The sequence below is a fragment of the Camelina sativa genome, chromosome 14, assembly GCF_000633955.1.
Source record: "Camelina sativa cultivar DH55 chromosome 14, Cs, whole genome shotgun sequence".
Classification (NCBI taxonomy): domain Eukaryota; kingdom Viridiplantae; phylum Streptophyta; class Magnoliopsida; order Brassicales; family Brassicaceae; genus Camelina; species Camelina sativa.
The window spans coordinates 7,174,644-7,184,807 of NC_025698.1; the positions used below are offsets into that span (position 1 = coordinate 7,174,644).

Genomic DNA, 10,164 nt, shown 5'->3' on the forward strand with positions numbered 1-10,164 from the left:
AGTTGGAGACGGGGGAGGGATGGACTTGTGAGCAGAGCGGTCAAGTTATTCCAATCAGCAGAGTAGTGCGTGACGAGGAGAGGCTGAGCTAGTTTCCTCCACACACCGGCTGCAAATGGACACAAGAAGAAAAGGTGTTAATTAGTGTTAATCAAAATATTTGCATGTTTTCTTTTGTATGTCTGTTTCTGTTTTAGATTATGGATGTTTTGGATTTTGGTTAGTCACTCTATTGCCTTGGATTTTTGTTTTGTTTTGCACTCTATTGCCTTAGATTATATGAAATTAATTATACAATCCTAATTAACATTATGCGCTCTTTGCATACCTTACATAATAGTATAATACTGGCCGACGACACACAAATATCATAATACGAACACCAACCAAATACACCATAACAACACCAAAGACATATAAGCTTACAAAGACCGCCATTATTCTCAGCATAAAATGTACACAGGGCGGATGATCATGTACGAGACAAACACAAAAGACACATACATATTTACATATAGAAGACGTTTCTTTATTTTTCTTAGTTAAAGATTGTCACTCCTAACGATTACGCTTTTCTCTGGTCCTTGAGGATGTGGTCATCCATGTCAGCAGCCAAGCTCGTGGCGAACTTCATGTACTTGATGGGCTCTTGAGAGTCTTCGTTGCGCTTCTCCCATATCATAGTGACTTTGCAGACGCAACCTTCTTCAGACTTTGGGACGAACTGGAAGATGACGTCATACACCTTAAGCTGCTCCATCACGTGACCATCCAGCCCTCTAAATGTCACCGTCATCTTCTTGTCGTCAAACTCTCTCTTCTCCTTGAACACCTCTTGATTCCCATCTTCATACACATGAATTTTACATTAATATAGAGAAACCCTAGCTTGTAATAAACGTTTCCAAATAAACAAAGGGCGAGAGAGAGATAGAGTAACGTGGAAACCGCATGTGTAGTTCCAGGACTTGATGGCCCCGTGGGTGTTCCAGTCGCCTTCGTGAACAGTGACACCTTGGATGTGATGGCCAATGGCGTCGGGGAAGAGGTGGTTTTCGCTTTTCCACCTTTTGTAGTGTTTCTCCGCCGACCCTTTCAGAAGAACGTCTGTCACATATGTTCCTGACTTCCCCATGATGAAGCTTCTAAACTTGTCCTTGAAAGTGTGTAAGCCAATTGTTTGTTTTCTATCTCGGGGTGGATGCAAAAACGAAAGCCTCACCCTCCGTTTATATATACAAACTCGTCACAACATTACAAGAAACCAGATATATATGTACGACTTTTCAAGAATCACAAACATTTATTAAAATCAACATATTATTCTACTTAAAAATTTATCTTTGATCAATAATTTTGAACTGTGGAGTTTTGATTAAATCTTGTCTGTCTTTTAGTTACGTACAAAAATGTTACGGTAGACCAAATTTAAAAAGTGTAACGTTCGAATATAAAGGACCTCACCTGAGCGAAAGAGACGGACAAAGAAATAAGTAGGTGCTACGTACACGACGTCATAGTGATATTGGTAGTCCACACGTGTGGTCTATGTGTCCTCATCTCTACTCTTTGGTTTCGATGCTTTGCATTTACCTTCTAACTTTCTGATATCTAACTATATTGATCTAACTATCATAGTATAGCCTTATAGGATTATATAGACACTATTGAAACTCTCTCATATATACATGTAGGTGAGCAATACTATATCGTCGTAGTTTTTTTGTCGTTTTGGCGAGAATGACGTTACGAATTAGTCGATCCATAACTTTGAAAATAGCTTGCCAACAAAATGGTGACAACAAAATAAAATAAAAATAAACGAACAACAATGCTGATATAAAGAAACGTTGGACATACAACACCATAATGATATAAGGAATTAGTACTACGTCGTGTACGAGATGAACACAAACTTTTTTTAGAAAAACGTACATACACAATTATAATTGAAGGAGGATGTGATGATATGATTAAGCATCGATCCATTATTCCTGGTTTTGGAGGATGTGGCCATCCATGTCAGCAACCATCTTCTCGAGGAACTTCATGAACATGGTGGGCTCTGCAGAGTCTTCCGTGCGTTTCTCCCAATATACACTAACTTTGCATACGCAGCCATCATTTCCGTACTCGGGGATGAATTGTAAGTTTGCAATATACACCTTAAGCTCCTCCATGACTTGACCATCGAGCGCATTGAATGTCACCGCCATCTTCTCGTCGTCCATCTCTATTCTCTCCTTAAACACTTCTTCCTTCCCATCTTTATTACACACACAAATACCACATTTCGTTTACACAAATATAGGTGTATATGATCATGTCAATCATTTGTATGTTATATATATAGAGATAATGATTAGAAATACGAACCAAGATTGTACTTCCAGCTCTTGATGGCGCCGGGAGAGTCCCATTCGCCTTCGTGGAGGGTAATACCATGGATGAGGTGGCCGATGGCGTCAGGGACGAGATGATTCTCGCTCTTCCACCTTTTGTAGTGTTTCTCGGCCGATCCTTTTAGAGGCACATCCGTCACGTATGTTCCCGACATGGCCATTGATGATTTAATTAGCTATCAATAGGTTTCTTTGTGTGTGTGTGTGTGTGTCTCAAGTGTTTTAATTCCTTCCTTTATATACACAAGATTAACACGTCAAGCTAAATTAACAACGAAATTGGTTATACGGCTTTTCAAATAGTCGACAGTTTCAATATATCTAAACAATTATGGTCACGTATTGTATACACGTTATCGCCTGTTCTGATAGTTAAATTAATCAATTAATATGTTATTTGATATAATTCGTATCTCTGTCTTTATTATTTCATGTGCTTATTACAAATATCTATATTTTCATGCGCTTATTTCTTTCTTTAAATCTTTTTTTTAAAGAAACTCGAACTGCAGAAATTATAAAGAAAGAAAAAAAGATGCCAGCTATATTCTGACTGACACAAAATTTCCAATTTTATATATTTGTCAACTCTGAAAAATGATAAGTCTCGTTATAGTTGAAATAATTAAATCAAGTCCTTCTTTTTAGACTTAACAAGTTCAATAATAGAGGTGTTATCTGGATTACTTGATATTGAAGAAAAATTTAGGATACGTCTCTTAAGGTGCAACAATAGCTGAAATTCATACAATTCTTTTTGGCAGGAATGTAAAACAAAAGGTCTAATTTATAAGGTTGATAATCAGTTGCAGCCATTTAGGAGCATCACTCCATGTATGTTCGATTTTAGAACCGGATACACCAATTTGTACAAAGAGAGAGATTTACTTGGAAGATCATATAACTCATAAGAATATAAACAATTATACAGAATTTAAAGAAGATAAAAATAAATAAACCAAAAAGGAACCGTTCAATGTACAAAACTTTTTTGGAAGCTTTCTTATCCCCTGTGACTCTATGGCCGACCCTACATTTATTTATTTCTGGGCAAACCCAACCAATAGACACCAATATACAAAAACGCAAACGCTCTGCAAAACATCCAAATGTTATCCTCTTCTCCCAGAAACAAAAGGTTGGATCTTGGTGGGAGCTAATCACAGTTCCTCGTGTTAGATACATCAGCTTCAATGTGTCAAAAAATCTCGCCCCAGGGAGAAGTTGCGAAGTCCCTGCATGCGCAGACTAGTCCTCTCTCTCTCTCTCTCTCTCTCTCTCTCTCTGTCTCTCTCTCTCTCTCTCTCTCTGTCTCTGTCTCTGTCTCTCTCTCTCTCTCTCTCTCTCTCTCTGTCTCTCTCTCTCTCGCTGTTTGGATGCGGATGTGACCAAAGAATTGAAAGAATTGTATAAATAAAAGAAGGAATGCACCAGATTTTTCCAGTGAAAGAATGTGTCAGGTGGCTGATGCTGTTGTTTTGTTCTTCCGGCACATACAGTCAGGGCAAGGGAATATGTAAATAGAGCCACTAGGTCGTTTCAGCTCAAACCCCTTGGAGTCACTATGGGACCTCATGCTTAGCATTTGCCGTTTAAAACTTCTCCATCTGCCGGTAAATGTCAGAAACAACCATTGAGGGACCAACCAGATACTATCAACTAAAAAATCATGTTTGTACGTGGAAGAGGTGAGGAGTCGTTACCCCAACTTGGGATTGTCAAAGAGTACGGCTAACTTTCGCTTGTCTGGCCGAATCGTCTTCGAATGCCCTCCGAACAAATACCTCCGATGTCCCATGAGGAAATGAGGGAAGTTTCCACCTTGAGTTGTCACAAATACTTCACTGTGGAGACACACCGTGTAATCTAGCGCAGCCATTCTCGAGGAGAAATTCTGAATAAAGACATATAGTCTTATGTAAGTCAGAAAATATTCATCACGTGAAAGTTCAAACAGTGGAAGATCACGGAAACCTTAAAAGGGGCCAGTTCTTCCTCAGACGCAAGCATCTCCTTCGTCTGTAGATTAGGGAACATCTCGAGTAGTGGAGCCATAGTTCTATTCGCGCTATATATTGGGCCAGCTGCAAGGTATATATATGTGCTTTTGTTGAACCCCATTCCTCTCAGCATCAAACCCACCTGATAGGTATACAAGCAAGAAAATTCAACCAATGGGAATAAGATTCTCTGCTCACATTATTGCTCACAATGGTTGGCACTTTGCACAACTACTCTGATTATTCCAAAGCAGTATCCATGGATGACTATAAGACGAAAATATAACGATTAATATAGACCACCGTTGTGCATAGTAGAGTCTAGAGAAGTTGCAGAACCAAAAGAACTTATGCTTACCTCTAAAGGAGTTAAAGGGCATTTCCCATTGAGCCTGTTTGCTCCTGGTCGTATCACACGACCTGGTTTTGTGAACTTCCCTTTCCATCCCCTTTCTCTCGCCGCAATCATGTCTTGTTTTTCTTGGTTACCACCATCAAATACACAACAAGAGAAAGCTACCATATCCTGCAACATGGTCTTATAGTGTATTATATCTCTCACGTCAGAGACAGATCTGTTTTCAGAAATATACAGCCATGACAAAGACCAGTGGCAGATTCGAGAAGCGTTGGACTTTACAGGTAACAAACCTCTTCAAAACGAAGATGCACAGAAACATACTTGCCAGCATTGTTTGCACTAAGCTCCTTCATTTTCTTCACCAGTGTTTCTCCTTGGGTCAGTATAGGTTTCGAAAATCGCAAGGCTATATTATTTGCCAAACATCTAAATCTCTGGACAGCTCGAGGAGCATCAAAAGAAAGTCTATTCGCAAATGGGGAAATTCTTATAACCCTGTGCCGTGAAAAAACAACAAATAATTCAAAACCCGTTTGTATAACAAAATAAATAGTCCCTTACACAAAAACAAGACAGTTTATTATTGAAAGTAACTTTTATTAAGGTGTGACTCACTTTTCTTCAAGCAGCTTTGGCAGGACTGAGTCCCGGTAATAGGAGGTGGGTGCCCATGCTTTAACTCTGAAGTTGTAGACATTTGTCAAGTTATAGTCAAAACGCTCCATTAAGTATTCAGGAACTGTATCGACCACCCGCACATAATTTGCTAAGGTATCGATAAAGTATTCTTCATCATAGATGTCTCCAAATTTACTGCAAGGAAAACACTCTGTCAGAAAGTAGTTGAAACAGGGATGGCTTTGCTAAATTTACAACACATGGAGAAGATATGAAAACAAGTATCCGAAACCTCGGATCTTTCCATATGCTGTGATAGTGAAAGTTGGGAATTACAAGGGTCGCATTTAGGTAGCCTGCCACAGCAACCGCATTGCAAATCTAAGCAAAACATGGTAGATTAAAAGTCAACAGCTTTACCTTAGACAAGGTAGCCAGACAAGTGCAAGAAGGCTTGAGTGAAACAAATCAATTTGATGTAAGATGAAAAGATAGACAAACCTACCGAAGTGCGCTGCTGATTCAAGCCTCCATTAGCCTCGATGAATATGAAACCATTTGACTCAGGCAAAACTACAATTGTCAACATACAACAAAGATAAAAATAATAAATTATGACCCTAAGCCAGTATAATACACTAATTCTATTCTTCAGGGCTTTACTAGTGATGTTTTTCCCCCATTAAAGTGAGAAGCTTGACATGAATGTTGTAACTTATTGCATAGGACAAGCACACTTATGAAGAAAGTAGGAAAGCTATGTAATAATACCTCCAGTAGACTTGTTCACACATGGCTTCCATTCCACACCTTTATAAGAACGTTTCCAAATCGTTGATATCTATAAAAATACAAATTTCATTGACAAAACGTGAGAAAGGATATTAGTATGTACCAAATTAGGTGACAATACTTAGCTATATAGAGAAAACAGCAGTATCAAACCAACCACACAAACAAAGTAGGGACAATGAGAAAACAGAGCAATATATTCTTACTCTTCTAAATGGATCAATATACTAAAACTCATGAGAAATGCAATTAGAGCTGAAACTAGATGACATGGTTTATAGTGAAGGCAGGGATCGAGATTATTAATAAAGAGAGTTTAAGATATCATAAAGAGATCCAAATTGTGTCATGAATTGGAATAGTTGAGCTCACAAGCAACCAAATCGAGAGATGAAACTATCTTAAGTGTAGACAAGACAAATGGCGACATTCTCAAAAAGGATTTCACAAAAGCGGAGGGCAAACCTCACCGCATCGGCCGTGGTGTTATCGGCGTCGATATCGGCGCGGAGCCTAGCGTAAACCTGCGGGCTCCTGTAAACGGATCCCGGGGCGGGACGGCGGTGGATGATTGGAGCGGCATCAAACGAGGCGACGCGCATGTGAAAAAACATACAGGAGACGTAGATGAGAGGAGCGAACAGGAGAATTCCCTGACGCCGGAGAAGAACAGATAAAAGGATCCATGAGATACGGTGAGGGAATGCCGTCCGATTTTGGTGTTGCCCGGAGGATTTAGAGCGGCTCCGGCAGAGACGAGGTGAAGGCGGCGGAGAAGGTGTAGCTGGAAGCCGATTTTGAATCGACAGATCTCTCTCCACCTGGGAAATCATCTATTTTCCCTTCTCTCTCTCTCTCTCTCTCTCTCTCTCTTTCCTTCGTCAGTGCGCTTACGCCATTACAAAATAATAATATAATGAATGAATGAATACATACATAATATATATCATTGCATTGTTTGCGACGGTCGACAATGGCAGGCAGGTGGCCAACGCCGATTGCACAGATTTGTCCCGGCGGCGAAACTGTGTGTGACACACACACACACTTACTTTTTTATTTATTAGTTTTTGTGCGCTCGTGCGGTGGATGCGTGAGTGATCGCTTATTTTGATCACATGCACCTTTTTTTTTATTGGCTCCTTCTGTGTTTCCTTTACTTCTATCAATTTACAGATTTCGTTTAAAACGGAAACTCTCTTTTATTTAATATGATGACTTCAATGCACCAGTTTCTTCTTATTATGGTCTAATTTGTATTGGAAGAATGAATTAACCAAATATAGCAATGAGTTAAATACAACTTTTCTTTTGGGTTAGCAAGGCCAAGTATTTATTTAGTTCAAACAAACAATACTAAAACTGAAGTCGCGACAAAAGACAATACTGATGTTGTATCAACAACATATATAAACAAGTAGCTAAAACGCTATATTAGAATTTTGCAATTGTGAAATATGCTCAGCTTGAACATGAAGTAAGCAAAAGTCAACTAAGCCACCGTCTACATTGGCTATTATTAGAACTTAGTGCCTAAACGTAGGCGGACAGCATCAACAGATTAATGAAAAACACGAAATATTAGAATCAGAAGATGCAATAACACTTGCGGGTTTTATCCATATGATTGATACCCATTTGTAACAATTCAAAGACAGTTTCATAAAGAGTAAATTCAAGACAAAGTCCAACCACATCTTCAAAGATAAAATAAACTTAAAAATGACTTCTCCCTCTCATAACACAAACACCAACATCAACCGTCGTTGTTGGCGAGCTTTTAGCCTTTCTCAATCCTCGTGCAACGTTCCCAAGACGTCCTCATCCCGGAACAGATGGTACCTGCATCCAATCACACAAAGCAAAAGTTCCTTTACCTGAGAGAGTCTAGTTCTTCATTAACTGATCAATATACAAAAGTGGTAATGAAATTGGCACTCAATTCCATTGATCCAAGAGTTGAAATTAACTGATAATAAGGGGACTAACTGATTTAGATGATCTAAAACATCATGGGTCTTTTTGATAGTATCCAAAGTTTTAAGACAATTATACCATATCCTAATGATCTAAAAGGGGTAAATACAAATGAAACAAGAAGAAAGGGGTAAATACAAATAAACTTACTCGTTCTCGCCGAGCTTGACCTGAGTGCCGCCGTACTCTGGAAGAAGAACAGTGTCGCCTTCCTTCACAGAGACCGGAATCAATTTCCCGTCTTTATCCCTTGATCCAGGTCCAACAGCTACCACCCTGCCTGAGTTCAACTGTAACCACCGAGAAAAAAGATCCATCATTTCAGATCTTTGAGGGAGGCCAAATAATCATAAGAAGATCAACTAGTGAAATTAGATCGGTCTTTTTACCTGGGAGGATTTCTCGGGGAGGAGAATGCCGCTTTCGGTTTTAGCAGGCTGGATCACTTTCTTAACCAGGATGCGGTTGAACGTTGGGATCAGACGCTTCATCATTTTTTCTCAATTTCTTCTTCTCCCGGATGAATCGGAAATTTCTAGGGTTTCTTTGAGCTTTTTAATTTGGGGGAGAGGGCAGAGGACACAATAGAAGACGGAAGGTTCTAGATCGTAGGGTTTATCTTGGCGGACAAGGCCTTAGGGTTTTAGTCATTATTCGCTACTATTTGGGCTTTTAATATCCATACTATTTGTTTAATGGACCTGGCCCATTTGTAGGCGGAAACAGAGTGTGTCTTTTTCTCTTTTTCTTTTTTTTTGTTTGTAAGGTACTAGCTCCAATTTGCCAAATATATTTTGTTTTGTTTCAATTGCCAATATGTCAAGTTTGGGATGTAAATTGCTCATTTGCTCCTGCTGAGGTCAGTTTGAAATCTTGATGTAGAAATCGTATTGATATTTTTTGGTATCACATACAAAACGAGAGTTCTTTACATTGTTGCAGTGACTTGTTCACGTAGAAAGTGGTGCAAATACTATCACATGAGATACAACAGGATGGGAACAAAGAAGGTGTTCAACGGATATAAAACAATTGTCTAAATCTGCCTTTTTACAGGCATTTTGTGCTCTTATTTTTCTTAGCACGGATCAGAACAGTCCATTCTCCGGGTTTTATACCATGGCATTACAAGTGTTCGAGATAACAAGGTTCAGTTTTGTTACAACAAAAATTAGATACAAAGCTGAGAAAAAGAGTTGTTTATAAATCATTGGATGCCACTAGCCACTTCCATCGAGTTGGCCTTGAGAAAGAAGGTGAGCCATGTATTGCTGCGTTCACACAATCAAAAGAGCTCAACACAATAGGTTGTCTATTTTCTAGAGTTCTAACCTCACATGATTCTACAAACATTTATATCAACATATGGCAACACAACGTTTTGTACCATCAAAATCCTAGACCGAGAACTATCTATGGAAACTGACCTTCAAAGAAAATATCATCCGCACCATTGAGACTACGTTACTGTTAAGCCCAATTAACTAACACCAATTTAGAGATATTGAAGAAACTTACAGAGTGGTAAACGTATGGAGATTTTCCCTGGCGCTCAAAATGCTTAGCCATTATGCAGAACTCAACAGGACCCCAATCCTCAGATTCATAGCAAGTCCAAAGCGCCGCTTTGTACAGCTTTAAACCAAACCCAGTTCGTCAATCACAGAGAACAAATCAACTATATATATATAACCCTAAACGACAACACAAATATCTCTGTGATAACCTTAGCTGTGTCGGTCAAAAGTTCCGTGCCGGCAGGGTAAGATGCATAAAACTGATCTCCCCTGGAATATCCTGCTCTTGTTCTACAAAACATTCGAATCCGTACATTAAATCAACTAAGATAAGAACCCCAAACAAAGCCATAGACATTGAAGTTGAAGAGTAAGAAGAAGAAAAATTAGAGATCCCGTAGGTAGACATTACGTGTTGTTCGTATAGAAGAATGTGAGAGCAGCAGTGAAGCAATAGAATCCAGCGTAAGAGACACCCCGTCGTAGCTTCTGTATCT

General features: G+C 39.2%; 5 protein-coding genes across 5 annotated transcripts in view; all 5 read right to left on the reverse strand.

The window, feature by feature from the left end:
- Positions 290-1,400, reverse strand: LOC104740181 (MLP-like protein 328). Its single transcript, XM_010460710.2, has 2 exons — positions 949-1,400; positions 290-846 (listed from the first exon to the last, which is right to left on the reverse strand). Exons 1-2 carry the CDS (start codon positions 1,133-1,135, stop codon positions 566-568), a joined length of 468 nt encoding a protein of 155 aa, XP_010459012.1. The 5' UTR covers positions 1,136-1,400; the 3' UTR covers positions 290-565.
- Positions 1,974-2,574, reverse strand: LOC104740182 (MLP-like protein 328). Its single transcript, XM_010460712.2, has 2 exons — positions 2,377-2,574; positions 1,974-2,266 (listed from the first exon to the last, which is right to left on the reverse strand). Exons 1-2 carry the CDS (start codon positions 2,561-2,563, stop codon positions 1,989-1,991), a joined length of 465 nt encoding a protein of 154 aa, XP_010459014.1. The 5' UTR covers positions 2,564-2,574; the 3' UTR covers positions 1,974-1,988.
- On the reverse strand, positions 3,817-7,302 carry LOC104740183 (uncharacterized protein At1g04910-like). The gene is made up of 10 exons (XM_010460713.2): positions 6,644-7,302; positions 6,153-6,222; positions 5,887-5,954; positions 5,674-5,762; positions 5,379-5,576; positions 5,054-5,258; positions 4,761-4,928; positions 4,377-4,544; positions 4,106-4,296; positions 3,817-4,009 (listed from the first exon to the last, which is right to left on the reverse strand). The coding sequence occupies exons 1-10, from the start codon at positions 7,004-7,006 to the stop codon at positions 3,859-3,861; spliced, it is 1,671 nt and encodes a 556-aa protein (XP_010459015.1). The 5' UTR covers positions 7,007-7,302; the 3' UTR covers positions 3,817-3,858.
- On the reverse strand, positions 7,662-8,750 carry LOC104740184 (10 kDa chaperonin, mitochondrial-like). Its single transcript, XM_010460715.2, has 3 exons — positions 8,540-8,750; positions 8,301-8,440; positions 7,662-8,015 (listed from the first exon to the last, which is right to left on the reverse strand). The coding sequence occupies exons 1-3, from the start codon at positions 8,642-8,644 to the stop codon at positions 7,964-7,966; spliced, it is 297 nt and encodes a 98-aa protein (XP_010459017.1). The 5' UTR covers positions 8,645-8,750; the 3' UTR covers positions 7,662-7,963.
- The window catches only part of LOC104743314, a 1,865-nt gene continuing 849 nt past the window's right edge, over positions 9,149-10,164 (reverse strand). Inside the window, exons 2-5 of the mRNA XM_010464410.1 lie at positions 10,080-10,162; positions 9,877-9,958; positions 9,669-9,785; positions 9,149-9,421 (exon numbers count right to left, since the gene is read on the reverse strand). Coding sequence (XP_010462712.1) covers positions 9,371-9,421; positions 9,669-9,785; positions 9,877-9,958; positions 10,080-10,162 — 333 coding nt within the window. The 3' untranslated portion in view covers positions 9,149-9,370. The remainder of the gene's footprint in view (positions 9,422-9,668; positions 9,786-9,876; positions 9,959-10,079; positions 10,163-10,164) is intronic.

Excerpts from the sequence above, each read along its gene's own strand:
- LOC104740181 (XM_010460710.2), bottom strand. The coding sequence starts at position 1,135 with ATGGGGAAGTCAGGAACATATGTGACAGACGTTCTTCTGAAAGGGTCG. Across the intron at positions 847-948 it reads GTCCTGGAACTACACATGCG|ATGGGAATCAAGAGGTGTTC; the intron begins GTTTCCACGTTA and ends ATGTGTATGAAG.
- LOC104740182 (XM_010460712.2), bottom strand. The coding sequence starts at position 2,563 with ATGGCCATGTCGGGAACATACGTGACGGATGTGCCTCTAAAAGGATCG. Across the intron at positions 2,267-2,376 it reads GAGCTGGAAGTACAATCTTG|ATGGGAAGGAAGAAGTGTTT; the intron begins GTTCGTATTTCT and ends TGTGTAATAAAG.
- LOC104740183 (XM_010460713.2), bottom strand. The coding sequence starts at position 7,006 with ATGATTTCCCAGGTGGAGAGAGATCTGTCGATTCAAAATCGGCTTCCA. Across the intron at positions 5,763-5,886 it reads TGAATCAGCAGCGCACTTCG|ATTTGCAATGCGGTTGCTGT; the intron begins GTAGGTTTGTCT and ends TGTTTTGCTTAG. Across the intron at positions 5,259-5,378 it reads CCAAAGCTGCTTGAAGAAAA|GGTTATAAGAATTTCCCCAT; the intron begins GTGAGTCACACC and ends TTCACGGCACAG.
- LOC104740184 (XM_010460715.2), bottom strand. The coding sequence starts at position 8,644 with ATGATGAAGCGTCTGATCCCAACGTTCAACCGCATCCTGGTTAAGAAA. Across the intron at positions 8,441-8,539 it reads TCCCCGAGAAATCCTCCCAG|TTGAACTCAGGCAGGGTGGT; the intron begins GTAAAAAGACCG and ends CGGTGGTTACAG. Across the intron at positions 8,016-8,300 it reads GTCAAGCTCGGCGAGAACGA|GTACCATCTGTTCCGGGATG; the intron begins GTAAGTTTATTT and ends GATTGGATGCAG.